The 24,462-nt window shown below is 46.2% G+C and overlaps 1 protein-coding gene across 1 annotated transcript in view; it reads left to right on the forward strand.

Annotated features, from left to right (window-relative positions):
* The window catches only part of RRBP1 (ribosome binding protein 1), a 52,386-nt gene extending 28,743 nt beyond the window's left edge, over positions 1-23,643 (forward strand). Inside the window, 13 exon segments of the mRNA XM_044289626.1 lie at positions 1,903-1,993; positions 2,530-2,622; positions 4,287-4,379; positions 6,205-6,294; positions 8,793-8,882; positions 9,221-9,313; positions 9,837-9,908; positions 10,970-11,065; positions 11,170-11,253; positions 11,371-11,433; positions 12,435-12,530; positions 12,768-12,857; positions 23,175-23,643. Of these exon segments, the coding sequence (XP_044145561.1) occupies positions 1,903-1,993; positions 2,530-2,622; positions 4,287-4,379; positions 6,205-6,294; positions 8,793-8,882; positions 9,221-9,313; positions 9,837-9,908; positions 10,970-11,065; positions 11,170-11,253; positions 11,371-11,433; positions 12,435-12,530; positions 12,768-12,857; positions 23,175-23,213 (1,090 nt within the window). The 3' untranslated portion in view covers positions 23,214-23,643.
* Positions 23,644-24,462: the final 819 nt, after the last annotated feature.

Below are 24,462 nucleotides of genomic sequence, written 5' to 3' on the forward strand. Positions count from 1 at the left end.
GTTCAGCATAACAGATGTAGATGCAAAACAGTTGGCTATTTTTACAATTTACAGAGATGCTTTGTTAGGCTACTTTCACACTTGCGTCAGTGTGAATTCGGCCGTCGGAACTGCCCGCCGGATCCGCCGATTTGGATGTGACTGAAAGCATTTGTGAGACTGATCCGGATGCGGATCCGTCTCACAAATGCATTGCAAGAACGGATCAGTCTCTCCGCTTGTCATGCGGACAGACTGCGCCGTCTTGTATTTTTTTTCACATTTTTACCAGTCTGCGCATGCGCAGGCTGGAAGGACGGATCCGGCATTCCGGTATTTTGAATGCCGGATCCGGCACTAATACATTCCTATGGGGAAAAATGCTGGATCCGGCATTCCGGCAAGTTTTCAGTTTTTTTCCCCAGAGATAAAACCGTAGCATGCTACGGCCTTTTCTTTTGCCTGATCAGTCAAAACGACTGAACTGAAGACATCCTGATGCATCCTGAACGGATTACTCTCCATTCACAATGCACATGGATAAAACTGATCAGTTCTTTTCCGGTATAGAGCCCCTGTGATGGCACTCTATGCCAGAAAAGACGCTAGTGTGCAAGTACCCTTAGTTAGATACAGTGGAGCAATTTAATTGTTTTTTTTGTTTTTGTTTGTTTTTTTGGTTTGTTTTTGTTTGTTTCTTGTTTTTGTTTGTTTTTTTGTTTTTTCATTGAATTTCAATAGCCTACCATGTCATCCCTTATGAAGATTAGGAAAGTTTATTAAATTGAATAAGACCCTCATCAAGTTCCCTTAACTGATTGTGGGCTATCCATAGAATGTAAAGGTCCATGTGGTCAGCATAGAAGTGTAAGGATGTTCCTTAATGTCTCTGCAGAGTGAGCAGCTCCTGCTCAGGTCCCAGTGGTCATGGATTTGCGGCCATCCATCGGTCGCATGTCCTAGGCACAGCTCAGCCCCATTGAAGTGAATATCGAGCACAGCTGCTATACAGTGTACGGCGCTGTGCTTGGTAAGCACCGAGAAGGCTGCAGCGCTCACAGGAGTGGCAACACCTTCTTAAACAGTGGATCGGCAGTGGACCCGGGTGTCGGAACCCCTGCGATCAGATACTGACGACCTATCCTGAGGATAGATTATCAGTAGTAAAATGTCGAAAAAAACTTTTAAATGTCCCCCAAAAGCCTTGTATGACCTTATGGGGGGAGTAAAGTATAAAATAAAAGAGCCCCACCACATTCCACATTGCAGCTTCTAGCCCCACCACTGGTGATCATAACTAATACATCTCCTATAACAAAACAATTGAAAGGGGACATGATTTAAAAAAAAATGTATTTTAGTTGCACTTGTGCTATTAAAATTTTTTTTAGAAAAAACGTGAACAACAATTTTTTTTTTTTACTTTTTATTTACTTAGATTTTTTTTTTTTACATTTTCCCAGGTATAAAAAATATAAAAACAAAAAATATTGCAATAAAAATGACATTTTCCACTGAAAAAAAGGTGCAAAAGTTATTTACATGGCCAAACGGAAAAAAGTTATAATTTTTTTCAAAGATGCATAAACTAAAAAACAAAACAAACAAAAAAAAAAGCTGAAAATGTGTCTGGTCAGGAAGGGGGTTAAACGGCCCTGTTGTGAACTCCTAATTTATTCGTTTTATTATTAGTTTTAAAACTATACTTTGCAAAGTCACATTACGATGGAAATATTACCGATCCACATTCATTTTACCGAAACATAGCATTATACATCTGAGTATATTTGTGTTATGTATTAGTGCGACTGAGGCAATAACCGGAGCATAACTTTTACTAACATGCAACATAAGTTCTGTACGGAGGAGCTGTTTATCTCTGAAGTTCTTCTTTTAATTTTTTGTTTCGTTTTTGCTGCTCAGACTTCAAGAAAAAGAAGCTCAGATTTCTTTACTGGAGAAAGAGGCTGCCGAGTTAAAGGATACGGTTGAACAACAGAAAAATAAAAACAATGTAAGTCATTTTTTTTCCGGGTCCTTTAATCAACAATTAAAACGAGAGGAGCGGGCATATTGCTTGGGGTAGAGCATTCCAGGGAATTGGTGCAGCTTGAGAGAAGCGGTTCAGATTATGGTGGATGTTAGTTGAAAATGATTTGCAGAGCATAGAGCATGGATAGGGTGGTAGATAGAGTTGAGGGAGGAGATGTAAGGGGTGCAACACTTGAATAATTTACATTAAATCCTATTTTATATGGGTAACCTGTACAATGATTGTTAAAGGGCGGAGGCACCAGAGTAGTGGTTGGACAGATAGATCAGTCTGGCTGCTGCATTAAGGATAGATTGGAGAGGGGAAAGTTTAGTAAGAGGGAGACCAATTAATAATGAGTTACAGTAATGTACTGAAAGCTCTACCAATTTCACTACATAAAGCTGCAGTATCTTTCTCTTTAGTCAAGCTGTTTCATAGTACGACCACGACAAAACCCATTCTAATATATAGCACAAAAAGTTCAAGTTTGGTCATTGTGGAATTGTTTCTTATAGGAACTTCGAGAGAAAAACTGGCAGGCGATGGATGCTTTGGGAAAGGCAGAAAAAACATGTGAAGAGAAACTGAGCTCTGAGAGGAAAGCAAAGGTATCATAAATGTCATAAATCTTTTCCTATAAATGAAAATGTTGTGTTAAACTGTAACCTTCATTCATTTTTTTCTCTCGAAATGTGTATGAAATATTTTTCCTTATCAACCTTCTAACAGAGAGCCGCTATTGGATTCCACTTCAATGCAGAAGATGGCTAACTGTACTATACAGAGGTGGGCACCTCAGCCTGCCTCTGGTCTCCCTTCCCCAGCCCTGCATCCCTATATGCCCAATGTACCTTGCAATTTTTTTTCCCAAAAATACAAGTTTCCAAGCATATTTTTATTGCAGCCAGTGCTGATTACTGGCAGCAGCGCCAAGTGCTAACAAGGGATACACTAGCAAGATAGAGAGGAACACTGTTACCAGCGATCAGCACTGGCAGTAGATAAAATACAGGAAAATGTGTAAAATCAGTGTTTTAGGAAGGTACATCACACGTGGGGGGTAAAGCTGAAGTAGAGAGCACACTAAGGCAGTGAGAGGAGAGGCAGGCTGAGAAGTCTGGCTCTGCATCTTACAGTTTCCTTCAGCTTTCCATTAAATGCTTAAGACTGAAATGTTCACTTTCCATACAGTTTTCCATAAATGGTTGGCATTACCTAATGCATTATATTACAAAAACGCTTAAATTCACTGTACCTACACACAAAAAATATGACAGTTACACTTTAAATGGGAAAGCCACCTAATAATGGGTTGTCCTATTTTGGAGGTTTGTCTCGATATCAAGCAATTCCTAATGTAGCTATTGGATGTCAGAACTAAAGAGGTCTTATGGTTCTTTAAAATTGGTGGTCTATCCTTAGGACAGGCTATGCACGTTCCGTAGCCCCCCCAAAAAAATTTGAACATGTCCTATTCTTGTCAGTTTTGCGGACAAGGATAGGCATTGTTACAAAGGATCCGCAAAAAAAAAAAAAACAGATGGCATACGGATGTCATCCATTAAATTTCTTTTTGGGCGGACCGCAAAATACAGTTGTGTACATGTAGCCTTATATTGGTGATAACTGGACTCTCAGAAAGCCCACAGATTAGCTATCTGAAGGGTCCGTGGCACTCCAGCTAGTGCCTTTCCCCTTCATTGTTCACACTGATTAATACAGTACAGCTCCAGCATGGGATAAAGCTGTAATCCCAGGCACAGCCACTACATAAAGTACAGAGCTGTGCCTGGTAAACAATGAAGGGGTGTGTTACTCGCCCTTCAAAGATCTGAACAAGGGGGTGAGGAATATCAACAGTTAGACTCCCACTGATCTAATATTAATGGTGTAGCCTAGAATAGGCCATCAGATTTCAAAAACTGAAATCCCCTCTTTAACATCTCCTCTCAAGGGTCCTGATGTACTTTAAAGTTTCCAGGCTCCTATACCTGGCACAGGCCTAACAATACAGTGCCATTGACAGGTCTTCTTTATTTTGAGACTTGTGGGGTCATGGCTCATTTGTCAGTGCTGCTGGCCAATGAAATGTGAAGAGCTGTCACATGAGGCTGGACAGGTTTGTTTTCACTGGAAGCAAGGTTCCTTCTGAAAGACAGCATTTGTAGTTACTGAAACCAAACGCATGCATCCCATAGTAACAGCCTTATTTTTATGGGGTTTTCTTTTGTAAGTATGTGACTTTTTTTATATATATATTTCTGATTTGCAGGATGATCTGGAACATCAACTCGGTCATATTCAGACTCAGGCCAAAGAAACCTTGTTGACCCTTTTCCCACAGGTGTCTGTAGAGTCTCACCAGGTACAAGTCATGATTCTTCTATATGTTTAGACATCCTGTCTTTGTCCTTCTAGGGCTAGGGGACATGTAGCAGTTTTAGTTGAGGTTTTGATGTGGTTTTCAGTAAAACTACAGCTATGAGTTTCTGAACACAATTTGCCACAACATAACCATGACGCATGACCTCATCTTTGCTCTTTGATTTAAGATGATAAGATCTCTGCTGTTGACAGGAAGGGTACAGTATATCCACACATTGCAGATTTTTTTGCAGAAATCCACAGGGCAATCCACCCCAAATTATGGATATTTTGCTGCTGATTTCCCTTGTGCTGAAACCCCCCAGTAGTCTTGTTTATTAATCCCCTGGTGCTCTCATGATGTCATTTTTTTAAGGATCCCCAGTGGTTTAGTGTGTGTGTGTGTGTGTGTGTGTGTGTGTGTGTGTGTGTGTGTATATGTATATATATGTGTGTGTGTGTGTGTGTGTGTGTGTGTATGTGTGTATATATATATATATATATATATATATATATATATATATATATATACACAGTCTCGTAGAGCACACTCTCCTCGCTGTGTCTCGATTCTGACTCCTGAAGTGAGGAGAGTGAGCTATGTGAGTGTGAGCCCTTCTCTCTCCTTCTTTTAGCGATTTAGATGGGGGTCTCGGCACTCCACCCTCACCGCTCAAAACCTATTATATGCTTCTATGGCACATACATTTTTAGTCTTCTTTTTTATTTATTTATTTTTTATCCAACCTCTATAATGACCTCCCCCCCCCCCCCCCCCCCCCCCCCCCCCAATGCCTGGGCCCCTCATTTAGATTATACGTAACCCGCTCACTGGCACCGGTTTTGTTCCTGATCCCCGCACGCCACCGCTGCATCTCCCTAGCATCGCGTGATGCTGATGCTGGCGAGCGGGGTAAGTAATCTATATGAGGGTCCTGGGCATGGGGGGGGGGGGGCATTATAGGGGTTTGATAACCCCTTTAAGTTTTATCAGCACCAGTGGACAGTGTGGCAGATCCACCAGTAATCCGCAGCAAAATCTGTAACATTTGGGTTTTGTTGCGGATTTTAACTTTTCGGGAGAATCCAAGACCAAAACTGATTTCCTATGGAATTAAAAATCCACCCTGCAGGTCAACATCTGCATGAAAATTTTCTGCTGCATGTGAATGAGCTTTCTTAAAATATTATTTACGTGACTGCTAATCGCTTTGGATTTGTGAACGGAAAATCCACACCGGTTTTATTACTCAGTTCAGAGCAATAATTGTTCAAATGGTCTGTTATTTCCTGCTATCTAGATGCATCAGAACAGTGAATACAGTTAGAGATTCTCTGCTTGGTTCTGATCACTTTTTCTTCTTATGAAATGTGAAACACTTTAATTGTGTTGCACTTCTTTCATATCGACAACGGAGCCCTGAAAGTGAAGGAGAGCGCACTGCGCATGCGCAGCCACCCTCCATTCATTTCTATGGGGTCGCCGAAAATAGCCGAGCGCTGGCTCGGCTATTGCAGTCTGCCCCATAAAAATGAATGGGAGCATGGACAGCGCATGCGTGGCACGCTCCTATTCGCTTCTATAGGAGGGGCGGGGATTAGCGCTTGGTGGTGGATGGACCCCGGGAAATCTGGGGTCCTCCAGCCACAGCGCTCCCTGCTCCATTCTCGATATAGGTGCGGGTCCCTGCGGTGAGACCCGCACCTATCAGACAATGGCGGCATATCCTAGCGATATGCCCTAATTGTCTAAGATGGGAATACCTCTTTAAGAGCCGGGAATGCTGTGACAGTGATTGACGGGGTTGTCATTCCTTCCTTTCCAGTTATACAGTGAATGGCTTCAGGAATTCAGAGAAAAATCCTCAGATATACTTAAACAGCTGAGCCAGCATTCAGACCAGACAGATTCTTCAGTAAGTATTTCACTTGCTGCTGTAGATATACGGCAGATGCTGCTAGAAACTTAAAGGGAACCTGTCATCAACTTTATGCTGCTCTCACTGAGGGCAGTATAAAATGGTGACAGAAATGCTGATTTCAGCGATGTGTCACTCATGAGCTACAAGTAAGTGGTTGCCGAGAACCAGCATCATAATCATTGCAGCCCAGGCCTGAAAAAGAGTCAGATCTACCTGAGAAGAGTCCTGGTTATACATAATCTCCTGCTCTCTCACCCATCTGCTGATGATTGGCAGTTCTCTCCTAGAGAGAAAGGGAGAAAACTAGGTAGAAGACTGTCAGTCATCCGCAGGCGGGCAGGAGAGCAGGAATTCATGAATAACCAGGACTCTTCTCAGGTGGCCAGGACTCTTTTCCAGACCCAGTCTGCAATGATTGTGATGTTGGTTCTCGGCAACCACTTACTTTTAACTTATAAATGACAGACCGCTGAAATCAACTTGCCTGTCTCTACTTTATTCTGCTGTTAGTATGGACAGCATAAAGGTGATGACAGGTTCCCTTTAATTGCATAATCTGATATTTTACAAAGGGGATGCTTTGACACAAGTCCATTTTGTTACACTCTCCATAGTTGGTTTAATAGAAAGTTTGGAAAGCAATGATTTGATTGTTCTAGTGCAGCTAAAATGATCTTAAAGGAAACCTGTCACTGGGATTTTGGGTATAGAGCTGAGGACATGGGTTGCTAGATGGCCGCTAGCACATCTGCAATGCCCAGTCCCCATAGCTCTGTGTGCTTTTATTGTGTATTAAAAAAAAGATTTGATACATATGCAAATTAACCTGAGATGAGTCAGAGCTTGAAAATATGACTCTTCTCTGGTCACACAAGTAAGATATGACTCTTTTTTATGTTAATTTGCATATGTATCAAATCGTTTTTTTTACACAATAAAAGCACACAAAGCTCTGGGGACTGGATATTGCGGATGTGCTAGTGGCCATCTAGCAACCTGTGTCCTCAGCTCTATACACAAAATCCCGGTGACAGGTTCCCTTTAAAGTTTCCTGTTTTGTGTGTACAGCTCCTATGCAGGCCTATGTGTCTCCGAGGTAACACGCTATAAACAAACCCAAGCCTGACCCATAGTCACATAGTTATCTCTCTGCTCATATTTCTTGCTAACATACAAAATTTATGTTAGCAAGAAGTATGTGACAGATGGAAGTATGACAGCAGGATCAGACTACACAGGGGTTCTTTGTAGTCTGTAACCGTGGAGACGCATAGCTCTGCAGAGATGCTGCAGACATAAAAGGGTACTTTATTTTTACTGAAGCCATATTGTATATTTTTATATTTGTGATGCATTGGATCATTTTCACACTTTGGTTGCACCCATGACCAATGCAGTGGTTCCCATCTGCAGAAGAAACGTAACTCAGGGTTGCTCAATTGGACAACCACTTCAAGAGGACCTGTCGCCTCTCGTGACATGTCTCTTCTAGTAACTACCTGCATCCTCCATGTAATAACAGTTCTGGAGCATCTGTTCATCTAAATCTGTTGTGCCTTTCCTCTGTTGTTCATACTGGATGTTTATGAATAAATTGTCAGCATTCTACGAAGAAGATCCAACTGGTGGTTACCGATTGGTAATGTGACAATGACAGCACTGATTGGATAATATCAGCTTGTGCAGGGACACCCGTCAGCTAGTAACACCTATCTGGACCTTCATTGCAGATTGCTAGCAATATTCTAGTTGGAATAATAGAGGAACAACATACAGTTATAATAATATATGTGCTAGAATTGTTATTACATAGGGAATGCAAGTAGTTACTGAAACGGAACAGTCAGGAGATGTTACAGGTCCCTATTGAAGACATATCTACTGTTCAAACAGCAGGTGGCGCCTTTTGCATAGAATTTCCAATGACTATTATAACTCTCAGTAAAGTTAGGGCTACTTTCACACTAACATTTTTTGCGGATCCGTCATGGATCTGCAAAAAACGCTTCCGTTACAATAATACAATCGCATGCATCCGTCATGAAAGGATCCGGTTGGATTATGTCTTCTATAGCCATGACGGATCTGTCTTGAACACCATTGAAAGTCAATAGGGGACGGATCCGTTTTCTATTGTGTCAGAGAAAACTGGTCCGTCCCCATTGACTTACATTGTGCGCCATGACAGATCAGTTTGGCTCCGCTTCGTCAGGCGGACAGCAAAACGCTGCAGACAGCATTTTGGTGTCTGCCTCCAGAGCAGAATGGAGACTGAACGGAGGCAAACTGATGCATTCTGAGCGGATCCTTTTCCATTCAGAATGCATTAGGGCAAAACTGATCCGTTTTGGACCACGTCTGAGAGCCCTAGACGGATCTCACAAACGGAAAGCCAAAACGCCGGTGTGAAAGTGTCCTAATATATAGTGTTGATTATTCTAATCACAAGCAATGACAAAAATTTAATTTGTATCATAACTTTTTATCTGCAGGATTCATTACTTAAATTAAAGGAAGCAGAAGAAGCACAGGCCTCATTGCAGGCAGAATGTGAACAATATAGGACTATCCTTGCCGAAACGGTAAGTTGTGTTATCATTACAGTCACTATTTATGATCATACAAATGTTGAATGGCTTTAGCATACTAATACTCTCCTCTTCCTGCCCCATATGGTTACTGTGATGGTGTAATATACACACTATAAGAGCCACCGACATAAATTCCCTTAGATGCTGCGGTCAATAGCAACTCTGGTACCTAAGGAATTTGACATGGGGATCAGGATCCCTCATTAGTAACAAAGCCATTTTTTTGCATTAAATTGGTAGTAGACCTGGTGGCTCTCACAATGTATGTAACTCCTGTGATACTGTGTATACTATGTGCTCTAATGATTGCTGTGTATCCATAATGATAGGAAAGAATGCTGAAAGATCTTCAAAAGAGTGTTGAAGAGGAGGAACAGGTGTGGAAAGCCAAATTGGAAGAATCTGAGGAGGTGCACAAGACGGTGAGTACCGTATGTCGGGACATGGGGTATAAAACAATGGCAAGTACAGGTGCAGCCTGGCAATTAGCTGTAATCTGCATGCAGCTCCTGTGGCAGGGCCTTGTATAGATTTGGGCCGAACCTTGTACAGATTCGGCTCGGCCACAGGGCTGAACCTGTACACGACCATTTTTTTCATCCGTACTTCCGTTCTGCGGCCCCACAAAAAACATAGAGCATGTCCTATTCTTGTCTGCAATTGGGGACAAGAATAGGCTTGTCTATCATAGAGTTGGCGGTGTGCGTTATGCGTTTTGCAATTTGCGGACCTCAAAACACGGTTATGTGAATGCTCCCTTATTCCAAGATGCCCAATGTGCTGCATTTCAGCTGTGGTCCGATATATTCCCTTCTTATCCTCCTTATCCTTCAATGGGCCTCATGTGGTAACAACCTGCCTCGTACCTCTGTTTATTTCCAATTGGTTGTGTTGACCGACACATAAATGATCATTAAAACAGATATATTTGTATTATTATTATAGTCACAACTTCAAGTGAAATCTTTAGAAGAGTCTGTGGAAAGACTGAAATTAGAAGTCCAGAGTGCTGACCAGGTATGACTGATCATTGATGCAGAAACCCTCAGCTCTAGATGTTGTCTCACAACCGCTTTGCATATTTTCTCTCCATGACTGCAGTATTTGTATATGGTGTCTGTTGTTTGTCTGTTGTTGTGTAATGAGGTCTTATGGTTTCTCTATACTGCTGTACAGACTCATTATAGATGATGTCTTAAAGGGGATGACCAGGATTTTACTATTGATGGCCTGTCGTCAGGATAGCTGATTGGTAGGGGTCTGACACCCTGCAACCTTTTCGATCATCTGTTCCACAGTAAGTCCCGTGCTGCAATACACAGCATTGTGTATTGTGTAGTGAACAGAGCTGATTACTGCTTCACTGCTCTCATTGAAGTGAATTGAAGCAGAGCTGCAGTTGCCATCATGTCCACTACACCAGTGTTTCCCAACCAGTGTGCCTCCAGCTGTTGCAAAACTACAACTCCCAGCATGCCTGGACAGCCTTTGGCTGTGCAGGCAATGCTGGAAGTTGTAGTTTTGCAACAGCTGGAGGCACACTGGTTTGGAAATACTGCACTACACAATGGACGGAGTTGTGTAGTTCTGGTGTCGGAGCTAGCTGGAACAGCTCTCCTCTCAGTAGTAAAATCCTGGACAACCCCTTAAGTCTCTTGAATTGCATAGTGTAAGTACAGTAATCCACTACATATAAAAAAAAAAAATCCCATTGCTGACCCCCAGAACCTCCCTTGCTCTTCTCTCTAGATCTCCTTCTTTTTGAAAATCTTCAGTCCGCCTTTTTTTTTTTTCATTTACTCTAAAACGTACGCTGTATAAAGCTTACGGGCACAGGCAATCTTTGACTAGATTGTGGCTTCTGGTGGTTGCTAGGTCATTGAAAAATCTTTTTACAGGCCAGCAGTTTGGTCATTAGATCTCCCTACACAAAAATCAGTTTTCAGCCAAGCTTCACCTAGAGTTGACAAAACATAGGCCCAAGAATAAAAGACCATCAAGGGGTTCCTAGTTTGAATTTTCCTTCTTAGGGGCAGAAACGTAGCATTACTCCAGGTAACAGGCAGTTTGTCTTTCAGTTGAAGGAATGCATTGCCCTTATGGAGGCCCAGCTGGAAACCCAGATGAATACATCCAGCACAGAGTGTCAGACGTACTCTATAGAAGTGGAGAGTGTAAGTATCCTATATCTACTATTACCCAACACATACATAAAAACTAGAAGTCTTGGTTGTGTATTGCTGTAAACATTACTTTTCTTGTATGTCCACCACTATAGTTGCGGCAGCTTTTGTCAGAGTCACAGGAACAGATGGAATCTACAAAAGCAGAAGCCAGAAAACAGAGCAAAGAGCTTTCTCTGGTAATAGTCCTGATGAACTTTGTGGCTTCCATACTTGTCATGGCATCTCATCTTGCATAGTGTGATGTTCATGGGTTCTTACACAACTCCTTAGACTGGATCTCCTTTTTCTTCCAGCTCAGGCAGCAGTTAAGTGAAATGCAGAATCATGTACATGACTCTCATGGCTCAGATCAAAAGGTTAGTAAACCCTAGTGGACTAAAGAACCTTCCGAATATCTTCACTGCCCCACTTTGGGGGAAGCACCACATGGACACTATTCCCTATTCATTCTGCCTTGCCTACTTCTCTTCCCTCTACCGTTTTATGGGTGAGAATAAGGTATAGACTGATGACATTGTTCCCTAATATATAAATTTAGGTGTTAACCTAGAGACTAGGTTTTTATCAATCCGTAGTGTAAAACAAGCTAAAATTGTTTTTTGGGGTGCACCACCCTCCATACTTCTCCACTTGTACTACCCTCTCGCCCATTAAAAGGGGTTGACCGGCTTCCTATATTGATAACCTATCCTCGCGAACAGATGATTGGCTTGGGTGTGGGGTGTTGGCGATCAGGTAATGATGGCCTATCCTGAGGATATAAATAAATCCTGGATGACCCTTTTAAGATGAAATCTCTTTTTGTATGGGACAGGTGGCAAGAGAGGGAATACCCATATTTATTTTTAATAGGGTACATTGTTCTCCACCCAGGTGTGGGTTCTAGAGGTGGGGCCCACAGCCGTCAGAAATTTATGGCATGTCCTTTTGTATTTGCCATAAATGTCCAAGATTCATGTAAGATGACCGCTGTTCATATGCCTTATTAGGGCAAATGGATTCACTGATGGGTGGTAAGAGGATCGTTGTCGGGGACCCACTACAATGAGGGCTTTGAGGAGTTTGAATGGATCAGTGGTTAAATGTTTCCTGTCGCTCAATTCGATGTCTTTGGTACTGACAGAGGTACCCAAACACTGTACAGTCCCATAAACTTTAAATGGAGTGGCAGAGTTCTATTCAACCTGATCCAGGGTAGAGGTGTGGTTTCTGGTAATCATGGGGGTCCCAGAGGTGCAGCCTCAGCGATCCTGTGGATAGGTGATAATCCCTTCCAAACTGGTAGAAGTTTGGCAATATTGCTTTAAAAATTCAGACATCTGCCTTACAATAATACATTTAAATACTTGTTTCCCAGCTGAAGGTACCACAGTCAAGTCTGGATGACCAGCATGAAGAGCAGAATATGTCCGACCAGCATGAAGAGCAGAATATGTCCGACCAGCTGGAAGAGGTGAATATAAGTGTGGTGTCTCTTTTTATGTGAGGCGTTGTATGGTATTATACTGTGACTCACAAACTAAACTGGGGCATGTAGTGTCCTGTTATTACATACAACCAAAGTTCTAGATTTCATGGTAGGGATGTACTCTAGTGATCCAGAACAGTGGGCCATGTGGTTACAAAGAGCTTATGTTAAAGTGGTCGCTGAACCAAATTGTAACTTGTTTCATAAATTCTCATTGAACAGAAATCTGTGTACAGCTTGCAACAGGAGTTGGAGAAACTAAAATCTGCAGAAGAGATCTTAACTGGCACAGAGGAAGCCCAGCAGCTGAAGGTCCGGGTGGTAACACTTTAATCCATGTTTCTGTAGTTGTGTAGAGATCTAACTGAACATGAATCAATTCATAGATACTAATTTTTGGTGTGTAGATAACGGTCAGCAAGCCACAGGAGAAGCCGCTTTGTGTGGTCAACCAGTATACTGCCTGCTGCAAACAAGGGATTACTGGTGTCCTGTTTTATGAATCCTGAAACAGATGACGTCCTTGTAGTTGACATAAGCTGCTGCTTTCTAAATATATATCTGCATTTGCATGGGTAGCTGGTTTAACCCATCAAAAGGCTCGATCCACTGTGGATAGCTCAAAGGCTGGAATTTGAGATGAGATTTACCTGTACCCAGCTTTATTATGTGAGATTGCTGGTTTGTACTGGTAGCACCTTTTGAAAAAGCACACCTACTGAAATGTATCCTTTGGTCAGTTAGTAAGGCGGCTGATGTATATATCCTGCAGTCAAGACTCGCTGAATCCCACAGTGTCTTATTTGTGAACCAGAGTCAGTTTCTCTATGAAGTTCTACCACAAGCTGAATCGTAAGACTGCATAGAGAATACGTACATCTAGTCCACCAGTGGGCAGATTACCTGCACTCCTGGTTACAGCGGAGATTTCCTAAATCACCAGAGGCAATTAATCTTTATGGGGATGAGCAATCGCATGTAAATACAGCGCTTGGCTCAACCCAGTAATTATTGGGAAAGACTAGTACGTTCTCGATAATTGCCTACACAGTTGACCCTAGGCAAAGGGGCCAATTCTCTGGGGGGTTCTTCTTGCCTATCTTAAAGATCAATAATCACTTCAGTAAAAATGTGACAAGTGTTTTAAAGCATGATTCTGCTTTTAATAACCCTTTGGGGCACATTCACTAAAGACTGGACTAGGTCAAAAGACTAGAGTCCTAAATGTGTTGCATCTAAGTGCAGTCCCTGTGCCACAAACTGAGATCTCTGCCAACTATTTATGCATCGGTGTAGCGCCACTTTTCTGTAAGACAAGTGCCATACCAGCTTAGATTTGGCTTGGTCGATAGTGCATGCATTGGGAATAGGCATGGGGAGGAGGCCGCTGCCAGGCTTCTCTGGCAGCAGCTCATCTCCCTGAGAACAAAAAGGATCGGGCAGTTGAAATCCCATGGGTGTCAGAAGGCTAAATTTAACATTGAAACCCAGGTAGGACTGGTACCAAAGTTCCTCATCCTGTTCTGCGGATTATGAAATGTATTAGCTTGGTGCTCAAAAGCAAACTATATGCAAATAGCAGGGCACATGTACAGTATGTCCTCACAACTTGTCTGGATGTGACTAACATTGTGCTTCTACTGGAAATATTGTAGGAAAGGCTTGACAAGGAAAAAAAACTAACACGGGATTTAGGTCAAGCAGCTAACAAACTGTTACAGCTCTTGAAGGCATCTCAGGAACAACTAACTAAGGAACAGGAACACAATAAACTGCTGCACAACAGACTACATTTAACGGTACTAACTCTCTCTTCTCACCCTCCCTTCTGTAAATTTCATCCTTAAAGGGGTTTTCTGAGACGTTAATACTGATGACCTTTCCTCTGGATAGGTCATAAGTATCTGATAAGTGGAGATCCGACAACCGAGACCTCCGCCGATCAGCTGTTTGAGAAGGCAGCTGCACTCACCATAGTGCTGCGGCTTTCTTGCTGCTTTCCCTACACCAGTGATGACACGTTCATTGGTCACGTGGCCTAGGCGCAGCTCAGCCCCATAGAAGTTAAAGGGCCTGAGCTGCAATAACAAGCACAGCCATGATACCAGGCATGCTCAACCTGCGGCCCTCCAGCTGCTGCAAAACTACAACTTCCATCATTCCCGGACAGCCTACAGCAGTTTTAGGGGGAGTTGTAGTTTTACAACAGCTGGAGGGCCGCAGGTTGAGCATCCCTGCACTATACAATGTACGGCACTGTGCTTGGCGAGTACGGAGAAGGCAGTGGCAATGCCTTCTCGACGGCTGAACAGCGGGGTTTCTGGGCATCGGACCCCCACTAATCAGATACTGATGACCTATCTTGAGGATAGGTCATCAGTTGTAAAATCTCTGAAAACCCTTTTAAACCGACTAAAATCACTAATGTCTCTCTGTAAAACACTCCGTCCTCTGTCCATTCTGGAACCTTTCATCATCAATGAGTTAACTCTCAGTGCTGGATCAAAGGGGTTGTCTGGAATTTTTTTTTATTATTTTTTTTCTCCTCTTCCCCCTACCTGCCAACGGGACCTGTGGAGAGAAACATACTGCCAGCTCCCAGCATCCACTTCCCAATGGGGTCACATGCCTCGCTACAGCCAATGACTGGCCTCAACAGTGACTCCAAGTGCACATGACCCAGCGGTGACTCCAAGCGTCAAGGCTAGTCATTGGCTGCAGCAAAGCATGTGACCCCGTCCGTATGGATTTTGACAGCTGGGAGCCTAAACCAAGCAGCAGGGAGCAGGTAACCATGTTTCTCGCCCATTTTCCTTGGGGGACACAGACCTTGGGTATAGCTCAGCTCCCTAGGAGGCGTGACACTAAGTAAAACTGTTAAGCCCCTCCTCCATCAGCTATACCCTCAGCCTGGAGATAGAGGCTACCAGTTTTAGCTTAGTGTCCAAGGAGGCAAGACACTCCCTGCTACTGCAGGGCTGTTTTCTCCTTGTTATTTTTACTTTTTCTTCTAATTTTGTTATTTTATTTTTTCCTAGGGATACCAGAGACGCATTAGACCTCTCTGCTCTCCCGGGGTTGAGCTGCGCCAGTGCCAACTTATCTGCACTGCTGCCTCCCCCACAGAAGCAATAGGAGGATCTGGGCAGCAATGGCTCCCCTACATCCCGCCAGCTAGGGGGTCGCCCGCACGCCAAGCCCCTCTTCCAGCTTCCTGCCACTGCGGTGCCAGTGGCTGAAGGGGCGACCCTGCTGGAAAGGACTGAGGGTGAAGACGTCGCACGGTGAGATGGCTATTCCAGCCCATACCCCGTCCCTATCTGCAGCATCTACCCCTCTGGGTAAGGGGGGCACCCGTGGTCGCTCATTCTGAGCGCTCATCTGCAGGACAATGCAGCACAGCAGCATCCTCAGCACCCCCACGCTGCTATCTTTCCCCCCCCCCTCCCCCTCATTCGGGGCTGACTCCATTTTTCTCTTCTCTCTCTCCCCCTTCCCGCCGAGAACGGGGGGCGGGGCTTAGCGGTCCCGGCAGGGGGCGGGGCTTACGCGCGCGTCATTTTGGGTGCGGAGCTACGTTTTCCTTCACAGGAGACATTTCAAGCGCTGGAGGGGCGGAGCATGTTCCCCGCGCTTCCTCACTCCTGACAGGAAGCTGGGACACGGTGGGGAACTCTAACCTCCTGTGTACATCGCTCGGCTTCTGTGGGCGCTCTCTGCTGCTCTCTGCTGCTCACTGCTGTTCACTGCTTCTCTGCTGCTGCTGATCTGGGCCATCTCCTGACGTTCTTCTGAGGCACTGGTAGGACAGTTAACCCTCTCCTAACCCTCCTGGTCATAGCTGCTATAACCCTTTGTGGTCTCTATATTAGAGTACAACCACACTTCAGCATGTCAGATCCCACAGGTGCCCCCAAACCCTGGTACCATGCCTGTACCGCCTGTAAGGAACTTTTTCCGCGGGGGCAATCTGAGCCGCATTGCCTTGCATGTCAGGCCCCGGTGCAGGGCCCGCTTCCCGCTGCGCCCCCCGGTGCCTCTGAACCCCCTGACTGGGCTAGGTCTCTGTCTCAGGCGGTGGAAAGCCTTACACACGTAGTGGGCCGTCTCGTGGATAGACCGCCTCTCCCGCAGGCTGCCACAATCCCTGTCGCACCCGCTGGGACTACCGTTTCTGCCGCCCCCACTGGTTCCCTGCCTCCCAGCGAATCTTCCAGGGCCCGGCATACTCAGAAACGTTCAAGGGTTGAGCGCACATCTTCTCCAGATGCTTCGCTCTCTCCGCCATGCGTGCGAGCTCAGTCAAGTCTATCCTCTCAAAGGGATACGCTTTCTGAGGGAGGACTGGCGGATTCGGACGTGGACATGGACTCAGAGCTTCCGTCCAAATTGGCGTCCGCGGTGGGGCATCTTGTCACTAGCATCCGTGATACCTTTCAGCTACACGATGACCCCCCCAGCTCTGAACAGGCCGGCGTGTCCTTTCTCCGCCCCAAACAGGCCTCCAAGGTTTTTCCCATACACGCTGATTTTTCTTCTGTGGTATCCAAGGCTTGGACTCGGCCTAACGTCCGCTTTATTACACCCAAAAAGCTGGACATTTGTTATCCCTTTCCAGCGGATTCTGTGACCACGTGGACATCCCCGCCTAAGGTTGATCCTCCCGTGGCTCGCCTGTCCAAAAGCACTACTATTCCTGTACAGGACGGATCTTCCCTCCAGTCTGTTGAGGACCGTCGTACGGAATCCCTCTCCAAGGCCATATTTACTGCCTCTGGTTCGGCCCTTAGACCGGTCTTTGCCTCCGCCTGGGTTGGCAAAGCGGTCTCTGAATGGGGTTTGCAACTGGAACGGGAGTTAGGGTCGGACGTCCCTGTTCAGGACCTCCGTTCCTTAGCCCAACTAATTGTTCAGGCCGGAAAATTCGTCTGTGAGGCCTCCCTTGATGCGGGTGCCCTCATTGCCCGTTCCTCTGCCCTGGCAGTTTCTGTCAGGAGGGAACTCTGGCTGAAGGTTTGGGTGGCGGACGCCGCTTCCAAACGCTTTTTGGCCGGCCTACCATTCACGGGTTCCCGCCTGTTCGGAACCCGTCTGGACGAACTTATATCAGAGGCCACGGGTGGGAAGAGTACTCACCTCCCCCAGTCCAGGCCAATGGGCGCCCCCCGTGGTCGCGCTGGTTCGTCCCATTTTCGGTCCTTTCGCAAGCCCACCGGGTCTAGACCCGCGGCCAGTTCTTCTTCCTCTGGCCCAGCCCAGGATAGACGCAAGAAGCCGTTTTTTCGGACGCAACCTACCTGGCGCAAGTCCCAGCCTGCACGGGCTCCCACAGGCCAGCAGCCCTCTGCCTGAAGGTGCGCCCCCACCTTCTCCTATTCAGGAACGTATGGTGGGCCCACATCTCAGACGCATGGGCGCTCGAGATTGTATCTTGCGGATACAAAATCGAATTTGCGTCCATTCCGCCAGACCGTTTCTTCCGATCCCGTCCTCCGCGAGATCCCGTACGAGTGGCCGCCTTCTTCGCGGCCATTCACTCTCTAATGGACAAGGGTGTCGTCGCCCCCGTGCCTCCGACGGAAAGGTTCAGGGGGTTCTACTCGAACCTCTTTGTGGTTCCCAAGAAGGAAGGCTCAGTGCGTCCGATCTTGGACCTAAAACGCCTGAACCGTTTTCTCCGACTGCAGAGATTCCGGATGGAGTCTCTCAGGTCCGCAGTGGCCTCCCTGGAAAGAGGGGATTTCATGGCCTCAATTGACATTCAGGATGCATACCTCCACGTTCCGGTTGCTCCATGTCATCACCGCTTCCTGCGCTTCGCGGTGGGGGACGATCACTTCCAATTCGTCGCCCTTCCCTTTGGTCTGGCGACGGCTCCTCGAGTGTTCACCAAGGTCCTGGCCCCTGTCTTGGCCCTTCTACGTTCAAGAAGTGTTTTTCTTCTCCCATACTTGGACGACATCCTGGTCAAGGCACCCTCCTTCTCTCAGACATCCCGCAGTGTGGAACTCACTCTGGAGACCCTGACGCGGTTCGGTTGGATTATCAACCACCCCAAATCTTCCCTTACCCCCTCCAGACGGCTGATCTTCCTGGGGATGCTCCTGGATACAGAGTTGGCGGAGGTCCGCCTTCCGTCGGACAAGCGTCTGGCCCTTCGCGGGTCGGTTCGCAGTCTCCTCCGTCATCACCGCCCTTCCCTCAGATCCAGCATGCGGTTGTTGGGAAAGATAGTTGCCTGTTTCGAAGCGGTGCCGTTCGCACAATTCCGATCCCGCACCTTTCAGAGGGCAATTCTGTCGGCCTGGGACAAATCACCGAGGAGTCTGGACAGGACCTTTCTTCTGCCTCCCCTGGCTCGGGCTTCCCTCGGCTGGTGGTTGCATATCCCTCTAAGGGGGAAGTCCTTCCGTCCACTGAACTGGCTGGTGATTACCACAGATGCCAGCTTACGGGGGTGGGGGGGGGTTTTCCCTCCCCGGTCCGTCCAGGGCGTTTGGTCTCTATCGGAGTCCAGACTTCCAATCAATATTCTGGAACTGAGGGCGATTCTTCTGTCCCTCAGACACTGGACCCATCTGCTGAGGGGCCACCCTGTTCGGATCCAATCGGACAATGCCACGGCTGTGGCATACATAAACCATCAGGGAGGCACTCGCAGCGATGCAAGAGGTGACCCTCATTCTCCTCTGGGCGGAGACGCACGTGCCGGCCTTATCTGCGATTTACATCCCGGGGGTGGACAACTGGGCGGCGGATTTCCTCAGCCGGTCCACCATCGACCCGGGAGAATGGTCCCTGCACCCAGAGGTGTTCGAAGCCCTTTGTCTTCGCTGGGGTCGCCCCGACGTGGACCTCATGGCCTCCAAATTCAACCACAAGGTCCCCCTATACCTGGCCAGGGCACGGGACCCGAAGGCATACGGCGCCGACGCGCTCGTCCTTCCGTGGCGCGAATTCTCCCGTTTGTACGTCTTTCCTCCTTTTCCCCTCCTGCCACGGGTTCTTCGGAGGATCGCGGCAGAGGGCGTCCCCGCGATTCTAATCGCCCCGGATTGGCCCCGCCGGTCTTGGTACGCCGACCTAATGTTGCTGTTGGCAGACGCACCGTGGCCATTGCCCTCCAGGGAAGACCTTCTCTCTCAGGGACCGATCTTCCACGAGCATTTAGGCTCGCTACGTTTGACGGCGTGGCTATTGAGACCGCCGTCTTAACGCGACGGGGTTTCTCCGCGGACGTAGTCCGCACCATGATCCGGGCTCGTAAGCCCGTATCCTCTAGGATCTACTATCGGGTTTGGAGGTCCTATCTGGGGTTCTGTGAGTCCCGGAGCATCCCACCTCTCCGGTTTTCTCTTCCCACAATCCTGTCCTTCCTCCAGTCGGGTCTGGACCTGGGGCTGTGCCTCAGTTCTCTGAAGGGTCAGATTTCGGCGCTGTCTATTCTTCTCCAGCGTCCCCTGGCCCCTCTAGGGCCAATTAAGACCTTTTTACAAGGGGTGGCTCACTCTGTTCCGCCGTACCGCCCTCCAGTTCCTTCCTGGGACCTGAATGTGGTGCTCTCGGCGCTCCAATCAGCCCCCTTCGAGCCTTTACGGGAGGTCTCCCTTCGCCTTCTGTCCTGCAAGGTCATCTTTCTTGTGGCCGTCACGTCTCTCCGACGGGTGTCGGAGTTAGCGGCTCTTTCTTGCTCCGAACCTTTCCTGATCTTCCACCAGGATAAGGTTGTGCTTCGGCCTGTCCCGACTTTCCTGCCAAAGGTGGTCTCCGCCTTTCACATCAATGAGGACATCGTCCTTCCGTCGCTCTGTCCCTCTCCTTCCCACCCCAGAGAACGGGAACTGCACCGTCTGGATGTGGTCAGGGCGTTGAGGATTTACTTGGAGGTCACCGGGTCCTTTCGGCGCACGGACTCCCTGTTTGTGGTTCTGGAGGGTTCGCGCAAAGGGTTGGCGGTCTCCAAGGTGGCTATTGCCCGTTTCATTAAACTGGCGGTGTCTGAGGCTTATCGAGCCAAGGGCAGACCTCCGCCTTTCGGCGTCACTGCTCATTCCACCAGAGCAGTCGGAGCTTCCTGGGCGCAGAGGCATCGGGCCTCGGCTGAACAGTTGTGCAAAGCAGCCACTTGGTCCTCTCTGCACACTTTCACAAAGTTCTATAGGGTGCATACGCATGCATCAGCGGATGCTGCTTTGGGCCGCCTGGTTTTGCAGGCAGCGGTTTCCTGATGCTCTGGTGGTGTTCCGCCTTGGGTTTGTGGTCCCTCCCTTCTTGGACTGCTCTTGAACGTCCCAAGGTCTGTGTCCCCCAAGGAAAATGGGCGAGAAAAGGAGATTTTTGTATAACTTACCAGTTAAATCTCTTTCTCGCTCTTCCTTGGGGGACACAGCACCCACCCTTCTGTGTTTGGTTACAGGGTTATGGTCTGGCGCCCCGTTGGGTTGCTGGCTGGTTGTTTCCGTTATTGGTTGTTATCCTTTCACTACTTGGACACGCAACTGGTAGCCTCTATCTCCAGGCTGAGGGTATAGCTGATGGAGGAGGGGCTTAACAGTTTTACTTAGTGTCACGCCTCCTAGGGAGCTGAGCTATACCCAAGGTCTGTGTCCCCCAAGGAAGAGCGAGAAAGAGATTTAACTGGTAAGTTATACAAAAATCTCCTTTTCTCTTCACATGTACCGCTGACTGGGGTGGTGGATTAAAAACAAAAATGCATACAGCCCCTTTAACTTTTGGAGGAGCACCAAGCAGTTCAGTGCAAGTATTGATGAGTACAATGGAACGACTATGAAGCTTTTGTAAATGCACATACCATTTAAGTATCAATTGCCCCCAAAAATGTGAGCAAAAATATGGGAGACTAATCTTGTAAGAAAATCTATTGCTGTTGCAGACCCCTATGGGCAGATGCCCTAAAGGTGTGTTCACAATTGGCAGATTTGCTGCAGAATTCTCCTTCATCTGAGGAACTCAATGCACATTTAGCAGAAACAACCTCATTCAGATGTGTGGAGCAGATTTTCAGTTGAGTAAATTTCTGCAACATATTTGAGGTGTGTGAACGCAACCAAAAAACAAGCCAACGTATGCTGGTTCTATATTCTCAAACTGAATTTAATAATAATAATTTAAAAGAGAAAAGCCATTAAAAGGATTGTCTGGCTCTGGGATCTTTCTGCCAGACCAAAATTTCTGGACCTGTGGTGGGAAGCCTACAGGGCAGTTAGCAGGTATTTATGTCCATGATGTGACGTATGTCTATGAGGCGATGCATGGCGGACACAGCTGCAGTGGCACACTTGAGCCTCGTCAAACCAGTTTGATGGCGGGGATCAAAGCATGTTAATGGCCGCAGGGGATTGAAAGAACGCAGAACCTAGTGGTGGGGGAGCAGTTAAAAGGGTTTTCAAAGACTTTATAACTGATGAACTGTCCTCAGGATAGATCTTCAGTATCTGATTGGTGGGGGGGTCTGACACCAAGGACCCCCACTTATCAGCTGTTTGAGAAGGCACTGGCGCCCCTGTGAGTGCCGTGGCCTTCTTGTAGCATACCAAGCACAGCACTGTACACCACATAATGGCTGTGCTTGTTATTGCAGCCCCATTCACTTCAATGGGGCTGAACTAAGTCTAGGCCAAGTGACTCATTAATGTGTCCTCACTGTCCTAGAAAAAAGCTGAGAGAAGGTCATGGCGCTACTGTGAGCGTCGCTGCCTTCTTGAATAGCTGGTCGGCAGGGGTCCTGGGTGTTGGACCCCTACCGATCAGATCCTGATAACCAGTTATCAGTGTTAAAGTCTTGGAAAACCCCTTTAAGCATGCTTCCCTCCGCACATTTAGCTAGATGGTGGGGGTTGGCAGAAAGGCCTCCAAAACTGGACAACCCCATTTAAAGTAGTTATCTCCTTTTGCAATGGTATCATGATAATATGCTAATAGAAGTATATAGCCTCCACTGGATATCCATGATGTAAAAACCATGCCCTCGCCAAAGTGTAACACAAATTCTTCTAGTCATAGACACATGGGACAATCCTCAATTGGGTAAATGTTTTTGGCCTTCAGACTGTATGTCACACCATAGAGAAAGTGCTTGCATCCATTATTGATATATAAAGTGTGGAGTTTTTGCATATGTCTGGATCCAGGCTGGGAGCCTGCTCCAAGCATCCCAAAGATACTAGAGCAATGTGATCTTTCTGCCTCTAGCGGGACCCCAAGCATCAGCTGTAATCTGCTGGGTAACCTGATATCAAGTGCTAGATTTCCCTGCAGCGCCACCACAGAGCAAATAAAGTATTACATGCTGTCCATTGAAATCATTCTAATGGTGTAATGCGACGTCCTCCAAGATCCGTGCTCTCTGGCCAAGGCTGTGTGGACACGTTGCAGCTGCGGAGCATTTTTTGCCAATGTTTTCCGCAGCAAAACTACACAACAGCATGTGAGCACAGCCTAAATGATGGTGGTGTAAACCTATGGACCGCTCTATTTCCATTGGTTACTTAAAGGGATTTTCTATACCGTGAATAGCCCTGGGTGGCTTGTGGCAGAACAAGAAATATACTGTGTTGAATGGTTTGTTTAACCCTTTATGCTGCTTACAGTTTTCATTTCTTTTTCTAGGAACAGGATTCCGGCAGCACTGATGGAACATCCGTTTGATCCTATTTTTATTTTTTTCTATTTTTACCAAAATGCCTTAAACATTCCTTTCTTGAAATTCAAATAATAATATTTCAGTGAGCCAAAATACTTCAAAATGTATTAGTTAAGATGATATCCATGTGTTAATCTGAAGAAGAAACATTCCACTATGAAACCACTGACCGTGTCAGTACCGCCATATCTTCGCCTCTGCCTTCCACACCAGTGGACTAAATCCGTCGGTTGGCCTACAGAAAGGGACAGTCTGTACTCTGTACATGAATCAGTGCAATTTCTTTATTGTTTATATTTCTGAATGAACAATGTATGGATGCAAAGGGCAGGAAAAAGGATGAGAATGCCATATTGTAACTGGTCTCCAGTATAAAATCACTTGACTTGATGGTTGCTGAAATGACATTAAAAAATATTGATGTAGCCATGAAAACCCTTTCTCTGCTTTCTTTAATTTTATTTTCAACAGATATCAAATTATGTGTGAACATATATATATATATATATATATATATATATATATATATATATATATATAAAACATTATCACTGCCACAGAAATGTAACAAGGTATTCCCATCTAGACATGTATGACATATCTGAGTTAGGGCACCTGTACACGGGTGCGGGTGAACATGCAGAAGATCCACCCAAATTTCCATGCGCTTATTTCGGCACCAAAACCACACACACACACAAAAAAAAAAAAAAACGCAATTTCTAACAGCGTTTTTTTTTTGTGCAGACTTGATGCAGTTTTGCCACAGATCTCGCCCTTTGTTTGAAAAGTGTGAAATCCACTGCTAAAACCACAAACATAATTGGCCGGCTGCAGAGTTGGAAATCCACATGTCGGGTTAATTTCCACGCAGAAAAAAACTCGAAAGTAAACATGAGATTTGTTTACTCTCCTACACTTTGCTGGTAATGTACAATGCTGCATATTCCGCAGTGTGTGCAGGTTGCCTAAGCATGCTTAGCTATTTACGGAAGTAAGGCTAGGTCTACACAACGACATTTGTCAAAGGACAATTTTTATAATGATGATCTATGGTGTCTCGCTGCGACGCAACAGCCCCAAAAAGTCCATTCGAGATGGTATTCAGAATTATTTTTTGTGGGAGATGCAAATCTGAAAAACGAAATATTGCACGGTCTATTGGATGCCATATGTATGGACGTGTTCTCTGCTTGTAGATGAGGCTAGATCAGTACATTCTGTAAGTGATGAACCTGGGCGGCAGCTTTCATG

The sequence above is a fragment of the Bufo gargarizans genome, chromosome 4, assembly GCF_014858855.1.
Source record: "Bufo gargarizans isolate SCDJY-AF-19 chromosome 4, ASM1485885v1, whole genome shotgun sequence".
Lineage (NCBI taxonomy): Eukaryota > Metazoa > Chordata > Amphibia > Anura > Bufonidae > Bufo > Bufo gargarizans.